General features: G+C 38.0%; 2 protein-coding genes across 9 annotated transcripts in view; one reads left to right on the plus strand and one right to left on the minus strand.

Annotated features, from left to right (window-relative positions):
* The window catches only part of LOC133530575 (dual specificity tyrosine-phosphorylation-regulated kinase 2), a 209,478-nt gene extending 198,397 nt beyond the window's left edge, over positions 1-11,081 (minus strand). The window contains exon 1 of one of the 2 annotated variants that reach the window (XM_061868540.1): positions 9,749-11,081. In XM_061868540.1, the coding sequence (XP_061724524.1) occupies positions 9,749-10,531 (783 nt within the window). In that variant the 5' untranslated portion in view covers positions 10,532-11,081. The remainder of the gene's footprint in view (positions 1-9,748) is intronic. The other variant, XM_061868539.1, reaches the window with a different exon arrangement.
* A 262-nt stretch (positions 11,082-11,343) lies between these two features.
* Positions 11,344-26,985, plus strand: part of LOC133530571 (transmembrane and coiled-coil domains protein 2) — a 75,755-nt gene continuing 60,113 nt past the window's right edge. For 2 of the 7 annotated variants that reach the window (XM_061868532.1, XM_061868533.1), the window contains exon 1: positions 11,347-11,655. The gene's annotated coding sequence lies outside the window, so the exon portion shown is untranslated. Of the gene's footprint in view, positions 11,656-26,985 lie in introns of all 7 variants that reach the window. The other 5 variants (XM_061868530.1, XM_061868529.1, XM_061868535.1 and 2 more) reach the window with 5 other exon arrangements.

Below are 26,985 nucleotides of genomic sequence, written 5' to 3' on the forward strand. Positions count from 1 at the left end.
AAATTACTTGTAATAAATTCGTTTCGGAACGGGTGATGAAATCTAGTAGAAAATGTGAAAGTGATGTTGATGTATTTGTTTGTTTTTTTATTAATGGTGAAAAGGTGAAGTGAAGGTGAAGGATGAGGTGTCAATCAATGTTTAGAGTAAAGTTAAAAGTAATAACCCTGATTGTTGACATAAGGTCAATGTGGGAAGACTAGCTCTTTGGTCGCTTTTAACTCTTGCGTTTTTTACTATATACTCCACATACCGAAGGTCTGCAGAGCAGAAGGAGCAAAACTCTTCCTAACTGTTTCGGAGCCAGATACAAACGTTCATATTCCTGTTTGGTTTTCTATATATGCTACATAAGCAATATACATAATACATATGATGTTTGATAAGCAATATAAAGCACTCGGTTGTTTTGTGCGATAAACGCAGCGTCAAACGCGTTTCCCGCACACCCATTTTAAACCAGATAATCCAATGACCGTATATTGTTTTACGCGATAAACGAAGCGGTAAGCGCATACCGTACATTCCATTTCATGATCGCATGCGTTCAACGCTGCGTCTATCGCATTTAAACAACCGCGCGCTTAAGCATCCACATACACAAGCCAGCAGTACCTTAAACTCTTTCGCCACGCTTAATGTTGTAAATGATTCAACTAATTGTAAAGCAAATTACACATGTATACATCTTATGAGTAATCAATCAATCCTGATAATTACACGGTGTGTACCGGTCATGACTGTCAGAGCTGGTTTTAACTTCCGCGCAAACTTCTATAGCCATAACGACGAGTTTCTTTCAATTGTGTTAAGGGAGTAGATATCTAATTCTGCAGTAGTTCTCGCTATTATTATACAAATTTCCGATACTGAGCCATTTTTCTTATTCTCAATCTATATAGTTCGGCGAAAGTAAACAACAGATGTAAGATCCTTTTTTCTAATAAGCTACACAATTTATATGTACTTTCCAATGTCATGGTGTCTGAATGTTTTAAATGCTTGAGTAATGACCGTTTCCTACTAATCAGCCATAGGAAGTCTAGAGTAACGAGTCATTGAACATACGTATGTAATGTAATGCTAGGAATCCTGGCATTAGGTATGTTCTTATAGCGAGGTGAAACACCTGTTGTGACAAGGCCTATGATCATATCGTTAAGCGGCTTTTATACTGATTGTTAGTAAGTAATCAGTATCTGCGAAAGTACGAATAAGCATGTTAGTTCCTTAAATCGTTGGTCGGTTGAAGAGCGTCCTTATACATTATTGTTTAACCTTTTATATGTATGTGGTGCTCTAACAACGTGGGTTCATACCTCGGTAGTACTGTATAGGGGCCGTGCGCGTTGGAGGTACTGCCATCTTGTGGCCTGAACCGGAAACATAAACTGTACATTGACACTTCACGTCACAGCAAGTGCTGCCCTTTACAGTTCACTTACGTTTCCTTGGGCATTGTAGATTCTGCCATCTAGTGGGCTACATCAATGAAAAGTGGGCTTCTGTATTGCCCCCTACAGTTATCCTTATCATACACAGAGAAGACTACAGGAGGTTAAAATATTATGCTTCGTTTTCCTGTATTTTATAACCAGGATGATTCAGGTTGTCAGTTTTTATTTCTGGCTATGCGACCGAAGCGGCCATTACGTGATTTACGTGGCACTTTCTTCTTACGGTGTTGTTTATGTATACTTGTCTCGTTTGTGTTTAAAAATAAACATACTTATATTCTATTTTAAATACCATACCTACCAGCCGTAGCAGAGTTTTACAACCTTTGTCAATCCCCATGCCTTAGTGCCAATTTATTTTTCTTCCTTGCCGTCGTACTACGCTGCCAAAGGTGCCTCACTAGTTGGGATAGTAGAGAAACACGGGAACTCCTGCCCTCGGGAGACAGATTCTCGATAGCTTTATGACAATGGAGTGACCTAGGGTAGGTAACAGGTGAGGCCACGGTCAATTCAAGTCCAAGGGAACAAAAAGAATAGCCCTGCGGCCTCTAATTAAAACGAACTATGAAACGGTGACGTCACGACGCATAGACAATAGGCGGGTAAAAACAATTTTGAATGGAAAAACGGACGGAATGGATATTAAATGACATTTAGAATAACAATTTGTAATTTTTCTCTTCCTTTTTCAGAGTGAAACATAGTTAGGCTATCTCAGTCTTCACTTGCAATGTGACCACATCATATTTAAATAGGCATCACGGGTATTATAGCAATTCTCCTATACTTATACATTTTGTATGAATTACATTGTAATCGCTGCACGATTCACACAACAACACACGCTTTATCTGCATCTAGCTTTTAATAGTTAATGTTATTAAGTATAATTGTCCTTACGAAATGATCATAATAATGTGTCGATCCGGAAGATTAAGAATATTAGGATATTTGACGTTTACGTAATTTTTTACCGATTTCTAATATGTCTTAAGCGCCAATGACAATAAATTATCTTTACAGTACATATGGGGCTACTTTATAGCACTAGTGCGAGAAGTAGCATATTACGTTACTGTGTCGAACATTTAAAGGGCCATATGTACTGTAAAACGTTGTACGATACATGTGCGAATAGGTAATTCGCAACTCGTGTCGATTTAAAACACTCCCTTCGGTCGTGTTTTAATTTATCGCCACTCGTTTCGAATTTCCTATTTTTCGCACTTGTATCGTAATGTACTATTATACACTTAAATAAATTTAACTTTACAATTTAAATCTTCTTGTCAAGACAATAAGATCGATATTGGTATGGATTGTTTTTATGAAAACTGGATGTCAGACAATTTTAGCCATACGGTATTGCGGAAATGTAAAATTTTGACAGGTTTAGTGATTGAGCTTTTAACAGGCGTTTCACACGTGATATTACGTATTTTAATGCACACGTACGATAATTATCATTAGTAACGTTATAATCAATTGTGGTATCATGCCCATTGTGGTTGCCTGCTTCCCACTGGTTTATTAAAACTGATATTTTTTGGTAAAAAATAATCCGAATATGAAGTCAGTTAATGGGAAAAATGTGTTTCAAAGATCCCCACGCAATTGAAAAAAGTTACATTGGCAGTTGGCATGCAGTGTATAAAAGGAAACGGACCTATTTTACGTCACCCCAGCTGTAAGTAGGATTTACCACCCTCTGCGGCTAGCAAAAATTTGCACTTCCCTAGTCAGACAAAAACATTAAAATAAATGAAAATAATTGTTTCCATGTTTAGCGGAATGGATTGTTGTGGTGGACTTTGGTAGACGTACAGTCAGCATCAAAAGTAGCGGATCAAATAACGTTTCATAAGTATCTACCATTCTGTAACAGCTTAACATACAGTGATGTCTTTAATATAGAACAACTAAGACTGTAAAAGATATACTTTTGAGCACGAATTTTAGAAATTTATCTATATTTGGAAAAGTTATCCGGAATATCAGATACTTTTGGCGCGTTGTTTCATCCGCTACTTTTGATGCTGACTGTACCTATAAATATTATATTGCTATATACATTTTCTCTTCGAAAGTAAATGATTCCCGAGAGTAACGCAAAATGCACTTAGCGTAGCGAAAGCTCAAAGCGCAGAGCAGCATTTAATAAAAATAACTATACATTTTCTGTCTCATTTTCATCTCCATAGAGAAAATCTCAACTACACTATATATATGCACACTTTGTTTAACCTCACATAAAGAGGCATTGTTATAAAACTGCATTGCCATGGAGATTAGTTAGTTCACGGCTCAAATTATACAGCGTACTAGTACTAGCGTACGTGTAAATAAAACAGCTGCACAGACTGCTGTATCATATCTTGAAAATAAAATGGACTAATCATCTGATATATCAGAGCAGCCAATGGTCTCAAAAATAATGTACAGTTAGTGCCACTCAAGATGGCGCGCAGATTTGTCTAAACTAAGCTTTAATAGCATGACAATACGAACCAAAGCACGAGTCTAAGTGAATTAACCGATCTATCTTTTCGATTATAGAGGGATTGTTCAGATATTTATGAACATCTTGGCCACTCTGATATATCTGATGGCGCCTGTACACAAATGCAATAACATTATTCATTTTTATTACAGTTACACTCCTGTAATAAACCTGGATTATTTTCTCTCAATGTTTACCCGAGATGTGAGGTGGGTACTTTAAATTTATGAGTTTGTATTTCGCGAATGTTTGCTAAATTGTTTACAGGGAAGATTTAAGATAGAGAATCTGTAGAGGAAATGCGAGTAGTACTGGACAACTGGATAATTAAACAATTTTCGAAAACAAATCGCCTGATGGTAAGCAATTACAGACGCCCATGGACACCTGCGACACCAGACTGGTGTCGGCGTTTTAGATGGGAGTAGGTTAGGTACGCTCTTTTCTTGAAGGTCGTATCGGTCCAGAAATATCACGGGCGACGGTTTAAAGAAAAAAGTTATAAAGTAGGTATAGTTATATTAACAAACTTTGTTATTGGATTTTAAATAAGAACGAAGAAATCGTATCATGGCTTTCACAAAAAAACCTTTTTCCCCCAATTTCTTTACCCAAAACAAAGCGGGCTTTCGAGCCGAATAAACGCCTAGAGCGAGCCGCTTCAAAGTGTGTCCATTAACAAAGAAAATAAGAAGCTACATCTACAACCTTGTAATCTGAACCTTCTCAAATTAACACAACTCTCCCGTGGGCACACTTAGTTGCGAAAATATCTAGCTTATTTCACGCGTAACTTCAAATGAATAGGTATTAAGGTAGGTATCATAACAAATTCTAGCTGTTAGCTTATTTACTTATATGTTTAATAAGACTGTTTGTTTCTAAATAAATAAAAAAGGTATTTAAAATTTATGGGTAATGTATTCGGGGGTTTATTAAAAAATACTTATATAAGTACAGTGTTAACTTCATATAACGTCACTCGATATAACGAATTTTTTTGTCCAGTCCCTTGAGTGTCGCTTTACACTGTATTTATGAAATCTGTTTATACCTAGCTAACGGATTTCTAAGTTATTAATAATATTAAAATTATGATAACATTCTCAAACAAATTTTGAAACTTCCCTTTTTATAAACATCTCGACTCCTGAGGGATAGAGAGACAAATAATACACTGATAAGAGCCCACCCACCACCACCAACCACCTTAGCAAATTTCTGTTTGGCCCAGTGGTTGACTGGTAGAGAATGCCTCAAGGCATTAAGTCCGCCTATTGTACGTTAGCTCAGTAAAATAATTAGCGTAGATCAGTAAAATAATTAGCAAAAGTATTAGGAAAGACTTAAGAAGACATAAAACAAAAACCATACTCAACACAATAGAAGATTGCAGAGGGCCAAAGGTGTTTAGAAGAAAATTAAGAACAGGAGTGAATCAAATAGTAAAATTGAAAGACAATCATAACAATTTGGTAACGGATCGTGGACCAAATTGTTAAAATTGTTGAGGAGTTTTATGGCACACTTTATGCATCACAATCGGACGCACCACACATATCTATATCTGATTCTAGAGCACCCCCATTCCCCTGCAACGATAAAGAGAACATACCATCAATAATAGACAGTGAAGTCAAGAAAGCATTGTATCAGATGAAAGCGGATAAATCTCCTGGCGAAGATGGCATTACATCCGATCTTCTTCGCGCAGGTGGTGACCCAGTTATCAGTGTCCTCGTAAAAACTGTTTAATCAGGTTTTACGAGGTACTCGCACCCCAGAATCCTGGAAGACCGCCATAGTCACCATCTTACATAAAAAAGGAGATATTTCGAAGTTGAGTAATTATCGCCCCATAAGCCTTCTTTCCCACACGTACAAGCTATTTGCAAAAGTTCTGTGCAATCGACTAACTCGTATCCTCGACGAATGCCAACCTCCCGAGCAGGCTGGTTTCCGGAGTGGATTTTCAACCATCGACCATATCCATGCAGTAAAGCAGCTGATGGAGAAAAGTCATGAGTACAACCGGCCCCTGTGCATGGCCTTCGTTGATTACGAGAAGGCCTTCGATAGTGTCGAACATTGGGCCGTGTTTGACGCTCTCCATCGCTGCTCAGTTGATACTCGCTATGTGGATGTGCTCCGGGAGCTATATAGCTCGGCAACAATGCAAGTTCGGCTTCACAAACTAAGTAACCCCATATTCATCCAAAGGGGAGTGCGTCAAGGGGATACCATTTCACCCAAGCTTTTTACGGCGGTCCTAGAAGACGTCATAAAAACGCTTGCATGGGACAAAACTGGACTCAATATCCATGGTGTCTTCTTGTCGCACCTGAGATTTGCCGACGACATTGTTTTGTTTGCCGAGACCCTGGAAGATCTTCAAAGCATGATTGAAAGCCTATACCACGCTTCTTTGAAGGTAGGTCTCAAGATGAATATGTCTAAGACTAAGATTATGACGAACATCCCCGGTAAATCGATTCCAATCATTAAGGTTGGGAACGAAATACTAGAGGTGGTCGAGCAGTACTTGTATCTTGGACATATTCTATCATTTGACAAAACACATCAGCAGAAGGAGATCTCCAGGAGAATTCAGCTGGGTTGGGCGGCATTTAATAAATTAGCGGACATCCTGAGACCTGCTAACATTCCACAATGCCTGAAAACTCGCCTCTTCAATCAATGTGTCCTGCCCACCATGACCTACGGTGCCGAGACATGGACGCTCACCAAGGAGGCTGTGCATAAAATTTGTGTAGCACAGAGAGCCATGGAGCGCGCCATGCTCGGTATCAAGCTTCAAGATCGAGTAAGGAATGTCGAGATCCGTCGTCGCACCAAGGTGCTAGACGTGGGTTGCGTCATTACCAACCTAAAATGGAGTTGGGCGGGACATGTTGCTAGGCAGAGTGATGGCAGGTGGACTAAAATGTTAACGGAATGGTGGCCGCTTTCGGATGAAAGAAGCCCCTGGCGTCCGTTGGCTCGTTGGGTGGACGACATTCGGAAAATTGCTGGACACTTCTGGATGCGATTAGCTCAGGATCGGGACAAGTGGCGTACTGGAAGAGAGGCCTATGCTCAGCAGTGGGCGATAAAAGGCTGATATGATGATGATTGTACGTTATACTTGTACTTGTGCAATAAAGTTTAAATAATAATAATAATAATAAGAGTCAAATAAATCAGCGAAAATTTCCGTAGTCTTCAGCGAATTTGCCGGCATTAAAATAAAGCCTACTTTATTAATTAGCAATTACTCTATTTTTTGTCTACACAATTGTTCCACTTACTTTTTAAACATTAAGGCCTATGTTTAAAAATTTCGCGAATTGTCTATAGGTGTGCCAGTTTTCGCCGGGACCCTGTTTGGACTACTTTGGACCCGGTTTTATTTATAAGCTACCTGGGGTGTCATTACAATAGCCTACCGAACACGAACGAGTGGCAAGCTCAGGTGAACCAGTATAAAACACACACATTCATACAAATGGTTGTCACGGATCCCGGGGTTACTTTACACTGGTGCAAGTGTATGCAATGTGAATTAAACGGGACGGGTTGGTAAGTTAGTACAGGTGGTCGCTCGAGGCCGGTTCATATCCTGCGGCGACTGTTTGTAAAACACCTTGTTTCTGTGTTGGTTTCGGTGATTATTTTCATACGGGTTGTGTAGATCTTAGACTTTTAGCTGTTTATCTTTTTGCTAACGGTAGGTGTTTTGGTTTAATATTTCGATGTCGTAAAACTTGCAAAGCTTCCTTGCTTAAAGTGAGTGCGACCGCTGGAAGACGATGAAACTGAAAACCGGCTTTAATTGAATTAGTTTGTAAGTCAGTTACGAGTAAAGTTAATATCCTGTTTGTATTATTAATCAAGCTAGACCGACCTATCATTCTAGGCAGTTCTGATGGTTTCTAATGAACAGACACGCAATAGTTATCCGTTTGCCAATAAATTGTTCTCTGGTCTGTCAAACAAACAACTTAATGATCGGTAACATTCGGAAAACAGTTTACCGTGTTTGATTAAATTTCGCGACATGAAAACCTCTAGCGTTGCGTTTCAGTCGGCCTGAGGGATTAGTTTGAATGTTAAAAGCCTTGCGTGACAGGCGCATCGCGGAGGTACCTGAGTATAGGCAAAATGCCGACATGGCATGGAAGAAATAGCTAACGTTGACTGCTTTCGAGCTGACACGATATTATACGCGGCAGACCTGTAATGCATACCCTTGCACAAAAAAAAAAACTTGTAACTTTGGCTATGACCTTTTCGAATAGCAACGAACTTTTTAAAAATTTATAGGCCCGCCACGCGTTCGATAAAACCTGATGTGTCGTTTAAAAAATAAAAATGCTATGGCATTTATCTCACGGCCAAAGCCTCAAATGTAGAGTGCATTGCACCTAACACGGTTCGCATATTTTATTACTTATTATCCTGACTTTATGTTGTTGTATGTCCAAATAGGCAATTCAAAACTGGTATTTTTTAAATGTACCGTTATCACGAAAGAGCTAAGTAGCGCGGTTAGTCAGTGGTAATATTAATCTTAATTAAGATACAAAATTTTACAAAGGCACACGTAAATCATGCACATTATGAAACCAGAGACTATTAAGGTAGTCGAGATAACTTTTATAAGAATCACAGATAAACATAAAAGCAGATTCATCTCAGTAGACAAGTGTTAACTTAGACAATGGAGAGAAAATCCAAGTATAGTAAGTGGCGTGTCTAGTCCCGTTAGACGCATGCGCATAGCAACAAACAGTACCCAATGAAGCATTTTATCTTATCGACTGAAGATACCTGTTGCATAGAATCGCACAGCGATCTAGGTCTCACCTGAATAAACATGATATCCGCGTATTATAAATCTAACAGCTACGCAAGCCAATTTTTATAATACGTGCGTTTATATTGACAAATTGGTAAATAGGTATATTATTTTAATACGTCATTTCGTTTTGCAAACAATTAACGTAAAAACAATTAACACTAAACTATGTCACAGCAGTGAACAGAATTGCCGTGAAATATTAAGTTAACATAAATAAAAATTTGGCGTCATTTTACCTAGTCCGTGATCATTTGCGGTGGATTTTGCCACTGGCAATTACGAAAAATAAATTAATAGTTTCAGGTCTCATCATAGTTGAGGTCAAGACTTTTTGTTCATAAAATTACCGGGTGAACGTCAAGGCTTAAGTTTTTGCGTCCATTTCGTTGATTGCAGCAACAATGACATTGGGTCGCGTTTCATTTGTTAAACTTTGTTTTTAAACGTCTACGCGGATGTGTTGACGTAAATAGCATCACATCACATGGGGAGAGACCGAGTTACCGAATGTATCGCCGTTTGAAAATAGAACGCGTCGAACGCGAGTTCGGGCGACTCGACCGTTCAGATAACGTTTATCGGCCCATCGCGGCAATAAGATACGTAATAAAACCTTATCACGACACGAACACTTTTCCCCGAATGTAACTAAAGTCTACGCAAATGTTATTGAATGTAATCCGAGTTACGAAGTCTCTATTTCATCTCGCCGATCGTAACGGTTATAGGTTATGTTATGTGATGTCGGGCGGTCGGGTGTGGCGTGCGGCCAGCTGATCGGGATCGCACGCACCCTAAATGCAGGTGTTCATGAAATAAAGCGTATTGATTTAGGCCGTAGGGACGTAGTGTACGCAGACCCTCGGACCCATTAAAATGTAGTAAAAAAAAAAAACAATGTTGTCTATTGTTTTGATGTTTACTAACCTTGATTCCGGAGCGTCCCTGTTGCTTCAGTAGAACGTTCTCGGGCTTCATGTCGCAGTGTATGATCCTGTTCTTGTTTAGAGCATGAAGACACTGCAGGAGACTGTGAGAGAATTTGCGGACAAGTTGCAAGGAAAAACCTTGGAACTTGTTTTTTCGTATCAACTCGTATAAGTTTATCGAGAGCAGCTCGAATGTGATGCAAGTATGGTTGCGGAAGGTGAAGGAGTCGAACATATGGATAACGTTCATTGTGTTGTCTTTATCTTGCTCTCTAAGGTGCTCCAGTATGCGAATCTCCTCCTGAGCCTGTCTGTGGAAGCGTTTCTCGTTGCGCACCATCTTCAGCGCGCAGTTCTCTCTCTTCTTGTGATCGTAGGCCTTCATCACCTGGCCGAAGCTGCCTTTCCCAATCACCTTCAACACCTCGTACCGGTACGCGATGTGATCGTGCGGGATGTGTATATACGAGCCCTGTTCGTTGTCGTATTCACAATTGTTCGGGAAGCCTACCAGTCCCGGGCGCTTCTTCGCGTTGGCGCCTATGAAGTACACTTGGGGGTAATCGAATATCTCGCGGTGTTCGTAAGGGGTAAGTTTGTTCATGTAGAGTTTCATGACCTGTTCGGGGCTGGCCGCTGCCGCCGGCGGCCGCTTGTCGGGCGGCTGCGCGGCGGCAGCGGGCGGCGCTGGCGGCCCGGGCTCCAGCGGCGGCAGCGCCCCGTCTCGCAGCAGCGCCCGCCCGAACGCGTGCGCGCTCCCCAGAGGCATGTCACCGGTCATGGCCGCGCGGGTCCCGCCACCACCGCCTCCGCCTCCGCGCTCGCTCGCCGTGGCCGGGCCGAGCCGCTCGTTGCACGCGCACGTACCACGCACACTGCACTTCACTGCACTTGCACCGCCACAGCTTGCACTCGACGACGGCGCCACTCCGGCACTCTGTACCACATCTCACATACACCGAGAGGAGCGAGACCCGCACTTCCACTTATGAGGGCACATTCCGTCTCGGATACGATACGATGGAGCCGCGGCCGCTGACTATACCGTGCGACGCGAACGTGAAACGCAAACAAAGACCCCTCGCGGCTTGCAGGCCGACCCGACGACAGAACCAGAGAGAAAATAGAAACTGGTCGGTAGAGTCATTGAACCGTTCGGCCGCGCGGAGCTCATGAGAGCGAGTGAGACGGAAAGCTTTACGCTTTCTCAATGTTGTGCTAGATGGCGCTGCAAACACTATCAGCAGAGTGCATGGTATTATTCGAGACCCAATTTTTTTTTTCAGTGAACTATGGAATATTGTATTCTGCGACTGTGGTTTTCACTTTGGTGAATTGTCAGAATCAGCAAATTGTATACACACCACAATTAAGAAACTGGTTTAGAAACATTTGGTTAATTTTTTATTTCAGTAATAAAAAGTATGTTTCCATAATTATATGATAATAAAATGAGAGCGATAAAATTAAGCTGAAATCTTAAAGTTTAAAGAGTATTACCAAGTTTCTTATTTTTGAAGATGTAATACATCAAAATCCCTTGTGAAAATAACATAATTAATCGAATTTATCCATTTTATCTTTTTGACAGCTGATGCATTTGCATAGTGAATGGGAGAATTAAATTGGGTCTCGCTTAATACTATACTTGTCTATGGCGAATTGTCATTAAACGCCATCTACCGATCGACAGAAAACTGACAGTCGACCGACCGACAGCAGACGGAAGAATTTCATCCAACCACTACCAGCCCACACACGTCTTTTCTTTCCTATTCCATTGTTTTCTGTCGCAAAATACAATCGTAATTTCACGCAGCAGTGATTTTTATCAAACCCAATCAAAACATGTGTTAAAACTGGACAGTGTAATAAAGTGTACAAGAGTTAGCGGTGTTAAAAAACGTAAGTGAAGGTGTTTCTATATTTGAACGTTCATTTATTGCGATTTCTTTTTTTATCTTGTGTTGTATTGCATTGATTAACAAGCAAGATCTGGCTAATTCGCATTTGCCAAGTGGTTTTCTTTTCGGCCGGATGTTTTATCAATGATTGACAATGACAGTCGGTGGTCAACTTTGATATTCGTATAACTAGAACTTTGAGAACGTTCCATTGTTTTCGTTAAGTCGAAGTTATTTAGTACGTGATAACTCATAACACGCTAAATACCTACGTCATACGTTCGTGAACATATCAAGGTAATAAGGGCTAATTGCATGTATCAGTGCATAGCTACTTCCTTGTTTCATACAACACAATGCCTGTGCATGATTTACGTGCCATTGGCTGTACGCCAATACAACAACAATGACTGCATAATGCGCTTATCAAGTAGTACGAGAAATGAGATAAATTGACATTTTATCCTTTGTTTATTAGTTTAGTGAGCTGAGTCATGTGTTCAGTCATGAAATCTCAGCATAAATGGTCTGACTCATACAGGTCTACCTACTCTCGGGTCTTATACCCAGTTAATGGACTTTGAAGAATGTTTACTAACAAAGCATTAGTAACATTAACACTCATTATAGGTGTCATAGTAAATGAAAAATAAGTGAATTTAAAAGCGCTTCTGCTGATTAACTAATGTAAAATTCTAATTTTGTTGCCCATTGCCCATGTAGTGAAAAGGCCCTTAACTTTATTGGACATCCTTAACGCAATCAAACCCTAACCATACCCATTGACAAAATAGACAATAGTTATTTATGGTTCAGGCTTTCATTTGCAATGTATACTAATCATGTAATTCATAAACATGTGTGAAATATGACTTGTCATTAAATATTTTATTAAAATAAGACATTTTAACTACAACCTATAAAACTTAATCTAAAATAACCTGCCTTGGGCCCTGGCTGGTAGGTCCCCATTATTCCCGCTGCGTTTCCTCACTGAACCGCAATGGAGACCTGCTGAACCAGATACGACCCAGGGTGAGGATTGCAGCCCCAGTGCATATTTAATTTAACTTGTCATTTTGACATTTGTTAGCCTTAAAATTATAGGTTCGCTCAGTTTTAAGAATAAGTATATACATTCTGACATTCTAAATCAGTGTTATTCAAAGGGAACCTTTGCCAGCCATAGTGAAACATTGTGTACATACTAAGGCGGTTGCATCATGAAAAATGTTGAAAAACACTGTTCTAAAGCATCTAAATGTTTTTTCTTAATATTTAATTTTTGATACAAGCTTTTATCACTAGACTGTACCTACTTTTCTTTCAACAATCAACTAATACTTAATGCAATTCTAATGAACCCAAATATAATGTAAGCTAGATGGTATCATAATATTGCATTGTCACCTAACTTACAGTCTTACTTTAACATATCTCTAGCAAATTACAATATTCTCGCATAGGACGCCTCTAATAACCCGTTATGGATATTACACATTCTGCATAATAATTAATGGGCGGCTGACGGATGCAAATTACGTCAAAATAATGTTGAACGATATACGTAATATGAATACGACTACAATCGATTTAAATAAAGACAACATAATTTCAAAAAAGTTATAGTGTTTTATTCTTGAAATAATTAATCATAAATTTTCTTTATTCGATATTTTCAGTCCATTACTTTTATAGTTCACTATACACTTATACAGGGGAAATGACCTCCCTACATCTACAGATGTAAGAGGTGCGTATTCGTAAAGTGATACTTCATCATCATTATTATTTGGAACTTACTGATATAATAACAAAAAATGCATATATTTTTATACATAAATATAACTCGAAATTTATTAAGTCTTATCCATCTTATGCTTTCGTCACCATATTGCATCCATCGTCCGCCCTTTGATAATAATAGTACATATCTCCATTTGCAACAACTTGCAAAACTTGATTTGCTATTGTTATTGATCTCACAAGTTTTAATTTAGAAGAACTTAGTATTTTTTACAAAAATGCCAAATTTCTTTAACCTTTTTTTAAAATATAATTTTCATGAATGTTTTATCAACAGCCAGGGAATTTAATATCTGTACCTTTTTTTTTAACATGGAAAACAGAGTCCAACCCTATTACTCTAGTCTTTACCCTCAGAAATATCTGTACGGTGACATCTGAAAATATCGATATGAACAAAGTGCCAAAATTATGTATACACTAACTTAATATATGGGCAATAAGGTTGTGTATACATATTTTCGGCACTTTTTTCATACCAATATTTTCAAACGTGACTGCACCACTTCAGTCTTTGTACCTTGTCACGGTGACAATAATATGAGATCCCTTGCTTTCATATTGACTGCCATTTTGACAAAGTACAAAGTAGCACAAAAAAATAAGTTCCTTGATTGTAACATTACTACTTTTGTTACAATACTCTTAAGCTCTGGACTGGACCTGTCCTAGTTTAAATCCGGCCTGGGCTGGATTATTGGGCATTTTTGTGCCCAGATAATATCCACTAATAACATATGTAATGAAAATATTTTTTAAAGATGTTTTTGCTGATGGCAACCATAATTACCGTGGTAAGTCTATATAATAGCAGACATGCTATTAAACTAGACATGGGTACAATTAGTAAACAATACAGGACCATTATGTGTATAATAATGTTATCATAACTTCCTGAAAGGATTCCTATAACCTACAATGCAACATTGTTTGTATTCATCTTGATTCATATTGTTATAATATTAATAATGTTACGCATCTGATATAGTGTTTATTTAGAGCTTTCCCCATTTCCAAGTGGTGGTGGCTGGAAGTCCAATAATGGAACTGAGCTTAAATTAAGTAACTTTCTCAAAAAAGCCGGTATCCTAAATTCTAATTCACTTTGGAGATAATCAGTGATTTCTTTTTATCTCATAAGGCCTCTACGAGCGTGTACATTTGCCTTAGGGTCTGTTGATTACATATTGATTAGTATTTAGTATGAGTTTATACATTTGCTACTAAACGCACATAACTCGGACGATCGATATTCGAAATATCATTGGTATGCCATGCCATAGTTTGCAATTGTTTGGTGGATTTAAATATAAAGTTCGTGTTACAACAACGTTCGTGTACTCCATGTTACCTTTAAAGAAAAAAAAATAACTATGTCTTTCAGTTTCCGTAAATGTCCTTAGCCATACCCTGGAGTTTGAGTTGGAGTTTAAAAAACACCAGTCTAGAAAATATTAATGTCCATTTTAATTTTAAGCAATAAGCTGTTGAATTCGTTATTAAAATATGACCATTTTATGACTCCACTTTCTTCATTTGAAATACAAAACATTATTTTAACAGCTCTGAGTAATATTCTTCATTATTTTGTGAAATTAGTTTTTAATTATGACAGTAAATTTGGCACTAAAATGTTAGCTGGAAGTTACTTTACTGTAGAGCGATGTTACTTAGGCCACTTGCGCCATCCAGGGTTAACCGGTTAAACCCTGCGCCATCCAGGGTTAACCGGTTAAACCCGGAGTTACCAGTACAATGTAACCCTGGGTTAACGGTTAACTCCGAGTCTAAGGTCGCGGAACTCGCGGACTGATCGCAGACGTCGCTCGCAGCGCCACGCGTCCCGTGCCCGGTGCTTCCAGTCCGCGGCTTTAGTGCCTAACGCATGTTGGTGCATGTGGTCCTTACCAGACAGATAGGTAAGCTACATTAGACTCTAATGATTAAAGAGTTCTTACTTATAAACTGACTGCGCAATAGTTTTGCTATTGAATTTGGAATTTACTTCTATTTCAATAAAGGCCACTTGCACTAATCACTAACCCCGGGTAATCCGGTTAAACCTGGACTTACCATGGTTATCAGTATAATTTGCAAGTGTTTAAAGAGTTCAAAGCTTGCATTGAATTTGTACTTGTACGGACTTACGAGGCTATCGAAGGGTAGTCGCAAAAATGTATAAAAGCCGTTAATTTTAACCGATTTCCAAAAAAGAGGAATTTATGCGAAAAAGATCTGTAAACGGGTTTTTTAGTTTAACGAGAGTTTGACTTGTTAAGTTCTTACATGGTTTTATTGCACCTATTTTTTTTCTCACTAATGTCTAATTTGATTAATAGGTACAGTCACGGATTTTAATTGTTGAGCCATTTAGGGTTTACTTTACATTGGACATGTCGTAGAGTTAGTTTTGATAACCAAATTAGCGTGAACCGTGGATGGATCAACAATTAAAGTCTGTGACCGTACATAATTAACGACGTGATTTGGCCATAAAAAGATAACGCATTAGCTTGCAAATTTAAAACTACCAGACTTAAATCGACCGGGATATAAACCGTGATTACCTTTTACATTGTTTTTGAGCTCCCGATATTTTGACGCATTTACATGCATCTTGTTCACGCGTTACGGTTGTGTAGACCGCGCTCGGTCTACCCTCATTCGTGCGCGCGGCTGGGTTTGCTTTCAACGTTACCACTGGTCGCGTCCACACTTGTTTGTCTATCCAAGCACACTACACTCACAGTTTCAATACGCGTGTTTGATTCGGATATCAATGGTTTTTTTCTGCCCTTTTCCACCCGGCAAGCGTCGAGTTTGATCCCGCTGCGCTAAACGAAGTTGCCGCTTTCCGCCTCCGTCGAGCAGAAAAATAGTATGCGCACCTCGGGAGGAATCGTAGGACATTCCATCCCGCGCGTTTGCCAATTTTACACGCGGCACGCAATGTTCTACTTTTCCTCCCTTGGGACACAAATAACTATTTACACAAACAAATCACAGGATTCCACACATTTGACAATATTTATATATCCCGGTCGATTTAAGTCTAGTGAAACTAACCGTGAATCATTCAAAACTGTTAAAACTGTCAGGCCTATAAACGAATCACTCCTACAACGCCTATAAACGAATCAATCTTACAAGTCCTACATTATCTTTCTCCCGTCACACAAAATTATACTCTTTTTACACTAACCGCCCATTATTAAAGCATGATACCAACTTTAAATTACTATGTAGGATCTATTTATAAATTAATCGTGGGTGGTCCTAGATTTAGACAGACTCGCTGGAATATTGACTGAATCCCCGCTCTCCAAACAAGTTTCGGGCTGTTTGCGGCTAATAATTTATTCATTCATACTGCAGGCAGCTTAGTTAAAGCGGGAAACTGCTGTGAACCAGTCTAACAAATTTTTAATTTTGATATTCCTATTTCGGCCATTTCTTTATCAGAAAATTTTATACCTATAGAACGTGTCAAACACGACGACGAGTACCTTTGTCCTTTGGGCGGGCCGGGGCAGATTCGTATTGAGACAGTTTGGTTTTGGGCCGGAATCTGAGTGGGCCCGACTCTGTGGAGGTCAGATTCGCCATAGGTGTGTTTCTGAATAAAACAATATCGACATGCGACTTATGATATGGAGGTCACTTTCTTTTGAGACCAATTTCTGAGTAGGACAGATTCGTGTTAGATCGGTTGAGTTTTATACCAGAGTCTGAGTGAGTACGACTCTGTAGAGGTCAGATTCCATAGGTATGTTTCTGAATCACGACTGATATGGAATTAAATTAAAAATAAATATCCAAATTAAATTAAAACTGGCAACCTTGGAGTCGTACTCGCTCAGATTCTGGCATGAAACTGAACTGATTTAGTGCGAATCTGTCCTACTCAGAAATTGGTTTGCCCCGGCCCGCCAAAAGGGCCTTTGTCATGTTCAGGGCCCGTACTTTTCATGCCGTTGACGCAAAAATGACGTAATTTAACATACAGGAAGTTGTTTTACAATACTATAAAATTTAGATAACTTACTTATTGACGGGTATCAAAATAAATACTTGTTACGAGAATAAAACCTTGTTACGCTGTTAATAATCAAATATATGTATTATTTAATACATGAATAATCTATTATTTATTTGAGTGACAATAAGATGAAAGTCAGTTAGACGTTTCTGTACTGATTGTCAAGTATATGTATAACTTACCTAAAGAGGTTGATTAATGATTAATTATTACGAAAATACTAATTGGAATCATACTCTATGTAGCGTGACGCCATTTTTTGACAATGGCATGAAAAGTACGGGCCCTGGTCATGTTATTAAAAGTTAAATTTGACACATCGTGAATGCCACGAATTATACATACTTAATCTAGTTACTCGTATTCTTTCAAACATAAGACAGATACCTTAAAAACAAAAATGTTATTTAGGACGCGACTCTAGTTTATTTTGTCTTAAGTTACCTAAGCCAAACTAATTGAAAAAGAACATTACTTCTTTAATATTAGCTGTCCTCCGTTATATTACCTACATACTGTCTATATGACGCGTGGAATCACATGCTTTACGAGGATTATAAAAGTGTAGGTACAGGCAGTGGGGTGACATTGGACCTTTCGGGCGCTCTCGGCTCAGCATTGCTACGAGCAATTATTAGGGTTGGCAAAACTTGACGTTCCTTTGCCACAGATAAGAGATAAGATAATGACTTAAATGTTGACATCGGTTAATCGTTTTAACAGTTCGAAAAAATAAACTGATTTGACTAGCAGGAAAGTACCTCTGGCACTCAGCACACGGCGCGCAAGCGTAAGCATATCGTCAAAACGTTACGAGTCCGAGACGCGTAAAGTTCTGGGCACCAAGCCTCGCGTAGGCGTCGCGGAAGCGTAATCGCTTTATAAGTGAAATTTAATTAGTTAAAATCATGTAGTCGCTGGACTTGCAGGCGTCAGTTGTCATCGGCGGATGTATCTACGATCCTACTTTCTCGTCAGATGAAGATTTTTTTATTGTTTGATATACATATATATGTCAGTTTAGTTTTTACGCGTGTAATACGCTACGCCTGTCGTAATGACGACAAAGCTCATACGCTACGCTACGACGACGCTTCGTTGAAGTTGTACGTGCTGTAGTGCTCTCCTTGTACGCGCGTATTACGATACGCTTCCGGTCTACGATACGCTTATTACGCGCCGTGTGCTGAGGGCCTTACTTTGATGTTGTTCAACGACTGTGAGAACTTCAATTCAGTCTTAACTCGCATCGCATAATCGAATAATCGATACATAATTATCGACTCATTTAAAACTTAAGTTTAACCCTATTATCGATGCCGACTGAACGAATCAAACGGATTGGCACGCTTAATGTGATATATCACGAAAGACCTGAATACCTAATCTGCAAATCGATACCGGCATCGATTTCAGCTGTTATTGTCCATTGATTCGCGGTATCAAATGGGCTGCATAACTAGGTTATGTGACGTACATTATTTTTCACTAACTTCTGACTGCGACTTCGTCCGCGTAGCACTATTATTTCCGTGATAAAAACTAACCTATATCCTTCCCCGCTATCTACACCGCGTTTTAAAATGTCCGTTAATTTCAAGGGTGCATTGCATCCCTGAGCTTAAATTAAGTAACTTTCTCAAAGACACCGGTATTCTAATGAACTCCATTTTGGAGATAATTTATAATTTATTTTTATCTGATTAGGTCCATACGAGCGTGTACACTTACGAGTTAATAAATACATTAGCTACTATCTAAAGGAAAGAATTATCTCAGACGATCAAAATGATGTTGATATGTCAGAATTTTTCGATTGTAATAGGTTAAGTTAAAGAAAAGAAAAAAACTCGGTGTATACTATAGGTATATCGCAACTAAATAGGTTCATAGGTTTAAGCGTGAGGAGCTAACAACCTACTTGTTAGCTCCTCACGCTTAAACCTATTTTTTTTAATGATACCTATAAATCCTATAATCACATATCCTATAAATCCTTACATTAAATATTTATTTTATTTTGTTTTTAGTATTTGTTGTTATAGCGGCAACAGAAATACATCATTTGTGAAAATTTCCGTTTTACGAATTTTCAATCTGACGAATCTGTCGGTCTCGTGACCTGTCGCGAGTTTAACATTTTTTCCCTATCACAAAAAGTGCACAGCCCTGCTAAAGAAGTTTTCACTTCAAAAAATCTTAGTACGAAATGAAAAGGTATCTTTAAAATATTTATTGCACACCTCAATACAGAAACAATACAAATAATACATCACATTAAGAAGAGGTAAACAAGCGGTCTTATCGCTAAAACTTCGCTTCGCTTTACTATGCTTAGTTATTTTAAAAGGTTGTAAAGAAATGATTATTTTAATAGGATGGCCTCATCAATAATTGCATTAACAACACTTCAATTAATCAATGCAAAACTTTATTTAAATTTTCCACGGTCAAAAAAACATTTATGAATGTAAATCTAAATACCTACGTGAGGGCAGATGCTACAAGGTATTTCTTATGCGCCTCACGTACTTTTTCTTCACAATATTGATTATTTCAGTCACTTTAAAATCTTCAAATCATGGCGATTCATAACGCGAATTTATATTATTTAATTTATTAATAGCCCACTGCTGGGCACAGGCCTCCTTTCATGCGAGAGGGGAGAAAAAAAAAAGATTTTTTAAATATTATTTTGTATATTTTATAAAAAGTAATTAAGTATTGCATATAGCGTTGTTGTAACACGGGCATTACATTTAATTCAACCAAATAATTGAAAACTATGACATATCAATGTCATTTCGTACATCAATCGTCCGAGATAGTATTTACGTTTAGTAGCAAATGCACACACTCGTACTAAACACTACTCAATATGTAAAACTGTAAACAGGCCCTAAGGCAAGTGTATACGCTCGTGAGGGCCTTATAAGAGAAAAAAATAAATTATTGATTATCTCCGAAATGGAGTTAATTAGAATACCGGAGAATGCACCCTTAAAATTAACGGAAATTAAAAAAAAAACACGGTGTATAAATAATTTAGTAGATATTTCGGTTTAACAGACGGATGCATAAAAAACTAGCGAGTCCATTTCTCTCTACTGTGATGATAGCCGTCCTTTCATACATTATAGTCAGCTGAAAAATTAACCCTTGAACCTAATAAGGGTAGTGTCACTCTTGACATAAAACTAAACGCGCCACTATTAATATCCATTAGTCTCACCTCCAAATTGTGAACTTAATATTTCACCCGCAACATTTTTTTCAATAGCAACCTTACGACTTTCGCTTAAGACACATTTTGCATGTTTCAATTTAAACCTAATTAATGAGGTAGGCTTCATGTATCTGGACAGGATAAGGGTTATTTCCTGGCACTCGAGTTGGCAGCTTAACAGTTACTTGGTTCAGTAATGCAGGCTTATACAATGGCAATTTGCTTCTGAAGATTATAATTTTACAGCGTGGAGTAGCGAAGTCAATTGGAACAAGTAAGAATACAGTACAGTTATAATTGTGATAAAAATTAATAAATAAATAAATAATACACCACATATTGAAAAGGAGAACACAGAAAGCACATAAATTACAATTAGGTAACAACAGGCGGTCTTATCGCTAAAAAGCGTTCTCTTCCAGACAACCTTTGGGTAGCAGGAAACAATAAGTTACAACATTAAACGGGTAATGCCAATATGAGATTACGTAGATATTAGAACAGTGTCACATGTCACGCATAAAGAAAATGAACTTCAGGCTCAAAAGTACATGTGTGTGTCAGAGCTAAAACATAATATTTTTAAATTACATTGAAATTATTGTTATATAAATTTTTTTAAGAATTTTTGTAATAGACGTGTAGTACTTAAGTAAGATATTATGATTCCGTTTTAAGGACAGTGCAAATTTATGTATAACCCGTTTAGGGACTGGTATGTTGACAGCATGGCATTTCAGATCCATTGTTTTTAAATAAAAACCTCTAATCCTTCTCGGAATAAAATTCTGGGATCAGAAAACGGTTGGGCTTTTTTGCGCCATAAAACCGATACACCGCCAAAATATTAGCAGTTAAGGCAAGCATAACTCACAATTTAGTTTTAGCGTTCACCATTGCGTGACTAGGTTGCCTAGAGACTAATCGTTCCCCATTCATCACTTTCATCAATTTCGGTCGAAATAGATGAGATGACACTTACATTACACCGTCTGGCCATTGAACTATACGCGGAAGCACAAAGTTTCTTTTATGAGGAAAGGAAAATTATATCTTGATGGCTGAATTGGCTTACTATTCTTGACGCGTTATTTTCGAAGTTTCGATCTCTAAGAACTTTGCCCTGGATGACATAAAAAATAAAATGTTTGCGTTTCAAGATGCAAAAAAAGGAATGTTTTTGTGTAAGTTGATTTGCCATCTTCTATAAGTTTGCCGCGCCCTACAAGTTGGACTTGAAGGAGTACTTATACATAATATAAAATCATTAAATTTGTATTAAGGCACTTGCGCACCAGATGCGTACGCAGCCACGTCTTTTGCGTTTTTAGGAGCTGCAGACTCATCTGGGGTGGCCTGGCGTTTAGTTGCAGACTCATCTGGGGTGGCCTGGCGTTTAGTTGCAGGCGTAACATAATTTTGTGATCAGTCGCTTTATAAATCCATATTATCTGGATATCTACAATGCAGCACTAATTACAAGTTTGTGTTCAACCCAATACTGATAAATAGTTAACTGGTAGAGAATGCTTTCAGGCATTAAGTCCGCCATGTGTACAATTTTATATCGAGCAATGAAGTTTAAATAAGTAACAAATACATAAATAATTTTATTACTCATACTGAGGTAGTATATCAGCAGACATATGAAGTCTCGAAAGTTAAGTATTTATTAAATTCTCCACAGAAATGTTACAAGGAGTCACGTCCTCGACAATTAACACGTAACATTCACACTTTGATGGACGTAATACGTTTTAGGCTAATGTCTTTAGAGCCAGTTCGTAATTAACTTAGTGCTACGATCACGTTGCATGTGTGTATGCCTATAGACATTAGGCCAAGTCCCATTTAATTTGGTAACCCAACTCCCGCAATTCATTAAATTGGTGCCTACATAGAATCGTACTAAGCAAACTCTCTGTGCCTGTTCTACCGTAATGTTCTGAAGTACTTTTTGAATTAGTACCACCGTTTTTATCACTGAACCTCCCGGCAAACAAACAAAGCTCATCCTCACTTCCTCGACACGTGGCAAACCTAGAACAAGCGGGCATCTTGCTCATTTTTTCCCAGAACGTGCAAATTATGGAATGAGCTACTTTCTGAAGTGTTTCCCTTGCGCTATGACTATGACATAGGGTTCTTCAAGAAGCAGGTATTTAGGGTTCTCAAAGGTTGGCAACGCGTAAGTGGCTCCTCTGATGTTGCTTAAATGTCAATGGGCGGCGATGACCGATTCCCATCAGGCGGCTCGTTTTCTGCCTATTACACAAAAAACTCTTCACAGTGTGCTAATTTGCAGTGACCATTAAACGGAAAGAATTTAAATATTTAAACAATTTAACAAGGCGTCAGTTAAGGCAGTGCATTTAGTACATGTGCAGATATTTCCGAGATCTTCGTCAAATCTTTTAGGTTTGTCCTTGAAGTACTGTCACAATTTGAGCGCCACCTATTTTACTGCTAAAAATATTCACGTTTTGCAGCTAATGAAACTGAAAGAATAGCAATTTTCGACAAACTAATAACGCTGTATTATTAGTTTATTTTTATGTCCTTAAAAGTGCTCGAAAGTATAAAAATACGTCTTTCTGAATTCAAACATTTTTTTAGAAAAAAACTGAGAGTAAAACGTCAATCTTAAGTTTGTGATAACTAAACTACAGTTATTACTTATTAATCTTATTATAAATACCTAAAAAAGTAAGAATTCGTATAGCCCCACCTAAGTGTATTGTTCGATCTACAAGCTCGGGTTATATTGACATTGTAGATCGATAAGATAATCCCTATAATCGATAAGGTAAACAGTCAACCATCATTACCAACTTTACCGAGTATTTAGGCGGCGTCGATATGCGATAACATTGTGACTATTGTGTTAGTTCACTTCTAATTCCGTTCCACGTGGCTTTTGATGCTTGCATTAAAATACCATGAAAGGCTATCGTCAGCGTGGATATCAGAGGAATACTTAATGTATAATAAATATTACAGGATTAATTAACATACGTTATAATGAAATAGGAAAACGTTTAAACTCTCTAACGTTTGAAAAGCTCAGAATTATTAGTTCTATTTTTTTGTTAAAAGTAGGTAGACATATATAAAACAAAAGCATTTTGTTAATTATCCATACTGATAAGTAGACAATGATGATACGTTATTGGCGATTAAAAGAGCTACTCGTAACATTAATCTTATGTACAAGACTGATACTTTATTTAAAACCAATGCTATATCTATTCTAGTATTTTTAGCCTTTAGATATCGATTCCAACTTTAAGGAAAGACTCTACACATATTTAAAATCGCTTAAGAAACATCACTTATTCGAAATTGGAAGTATTAGATTAGGGAATACTCCAGATTTGAAGAATGAAGAATTTGTATAGCAAGAACCGGGAATTTTCGGTCTGACTTTGTATAGAAAATCTGCCCCGTGACCCGTGTGCACACGCTAGGGGCCGTCCATTAACCACGTTATACTAAAATAGGGACCCCTTACGAATCAGGTATCTAAGGCGGCGGCGGCGGCGTATTGTGTCAACGGGAAACCCGGCGTGGTAATCTCTGCAATCATAATTTTAGAAAAAAAAAAAAGGATTAAGATCCAAATCTGCAAACCCGACCTATCAAACCAGGTGTATCGGACACTTAATTATTCAAATATGACAGGCATATTGTCCGACTAATTGGTTAATACTGGCCGTTCTAATTGAATCAGCTGCAGCTGCGAGATTATCATTGATCCCGGAACTTTGGCCGGATACCACAATTAGTGTTCATGTACCGTGTTCAGTTAGTCCGTTAGGGTTTGGGCGAAAGTTGGCCTTTGAATATATAACAAAGATTTCTGTCTACAGTAGCACTGTGTCTACAGTAGAACCCGATTTATCGATTCTATTTTAAGATATTTTGCCTGTGACACGAAGACCTTGAAGGAAAAGTAAACCTATATGGTAACATACCTGGATAATTTCATCATGCTTGATTTAACCCTACTGTTAGACTCCGTTGCTTGAACTAGGTACCTGACTAAGAAAGTACAATGTAGCTCTTCTTTTAAGTATAATATCTGAGATGTGTAAACTAGTACTAAAGAGAGGAACTATTAAACTATCATAGGTTATTGTTGTCTACAGAAGACAGAATGATAATGTATAAGTAATAGTCTTAGTAGGGGTTGTTATTTTAAAGCTGATAGACTTGGGTCTGCCTAAGTCATGCAGACCCTTGACTGCTTATTTAATATTCATGTTGGTTTAGGACCGACCCGACCCTAGGCTCCAGCTTTCTTTGGTTATAAGACTAAATGTTAATACCTAAACTCAAGAACTAAATTAATTTAAACTAAAAGTTATATAACAGATGTTCAATGTGGATTCAATTTTCTCATAGAAAAATCGAATATAAAACTTAAGAGCTTAATCTTTAATCATTAAACACTCTTCTTTTGTGTCTGCTATTCAATTTACAAATTTATATTATATTTATAGTCGGTTTTATTGACTTTCATATCATAAAACAATTATTTGCATGAACATAACTCATCAAGAGCTGACATTATACTTATGTACGAAGGCCACTTTATGTAAAACACACGCTGTACCTATTCTTGTATTTTTAGTGACTAGATATCGATTCCAACTCCAAAGGAAACACTTCAATATACACTTAAATTGGAACTTGGTACCCTTGAACGAAAATGCGCCATTCTTGGCCTAGATTTATTTAACTCCAAATTTTATAGTAAACGAACGTTTTATAACCAATTTACTTCAAATTGAATCGTAGGAGCTCAAAGCTAATAGTTAAATGCAGATATACTAACCTTCAGGTTGAATTACTTTAAGAATTAAGCCAAATCCGGCTTGAGAAATATAGTGGTATGGTAATTTAATGTCATTTTTGTAATGGGTACTTGAGATCACGTACTGGCAGAGAAAGTAAAGATGTGGATAATATGAGTCTAAATTGCTTTCTTTTGAACGTCTTGTTCAGTTAGACGTAAAAGTTTCACATTGTCGTCGGATCCAGTATAGTCTTTAAGATTCCGTTTCTTCATTTTTGTCTTATAACTCTTTAAGCGGATCCTGGGCTGCGAAGAAGCAGCTGAGGATCTAAGATAAACGCTAAGACAAGAGAGACAGAGAGAGAGAGAGAGAGAGAAAAGGGCTGCTTTAGGGAAACTCACTAACTGTTAAAATACTTAGTACTAAATATCAATAGTATCTGCAAGTCTCGAATACTTTCCATGTATCTCTACAGTTTGCGTTCAAAAGTATCTGCCACAGTGTAATTCTAATCGTTCTACATATAGAGACAAATCTGTTTTTGGCATTAGAATGGTAGATAGGGTTGCCAAACGCTCCGTATATACGGTCCCCGTATTGAAGGTCCCGTATTTGTACCTGTCCCGTTTTTGTTCCGTATACCGAATCCGCTGTAGAATACCTAGAGAAATGATACCTAGATACCTAGAGTCATCTTTGTGTAACCAGTTTGTTTCCCTATGTACTTGTAACTAAACAAAGGCATAACAGAGCAAAGCTATTTATGTATTTGCGCCAACCCCCCCGTAACGCCATTACTATCCCATTGTTCCGTATCACTTCCGAATAATTATGGTAAACTTATAGATAGTAGATCCTTTTGTCGCATAGTCTGATAAATAACGTTACTTTTGATGCTGACTGTTTGTTAACGAACGTAGCCGCCGCCATACAATCGATGTTAGAGTTAAATAACGTGAAATATGACAGCACACCATCCTATTGCAAGTAAACATTTTATATCAATACGAAATTATTCATTGTACACAGTTTTTTTACAGCTCCTCTAACCAACTTCATTGTTTAAAGTACGCTCAAATTAAATGAATCAAGATATAATCAGTGTGCAGTGCATAACCGTGCAGCTGCATTTATGACCGAGCAACACGATCGCTTGATATCCAGGGTTTGGTTCTAATCGCTCTCAGAACATGAACGAATCGAAGGCTCAGGTTATCCAGTATCAGTGTGCTCTTCGATATACTATTCTTACGGGTCATGGGGTCACGTTACGCTAGTTTGTTTGAGAACCCGATTCGCTTGCACTTTGTGAATGCGCAAGGTGTGATTGTAATGCAATCCGTTATGTACCATTGTGGATATGTGATTATATTGTTGTTTGAACACCTATTCTGTACATCTGATATTCAAAGTCAGTTGGGTTGCCAGATATCACGAATTTTTTTGGCAATTTAAATTCAT

Source organism: Cydia pomonella, chromosome 23 (assembly GCF_033807575.1).
Source record: "Cydia pomonella isolate Wapato2018A chromosome 23, ilCydPomo1, whole genome shotgun sequence".
In the NCBI taxonomy this organism is placed as follows: Eukaryota; Metazoa; Arthropoda; class Insecta; order Lepidoptera; family Tortricidae; genus Cydia; species Cydia pomonella.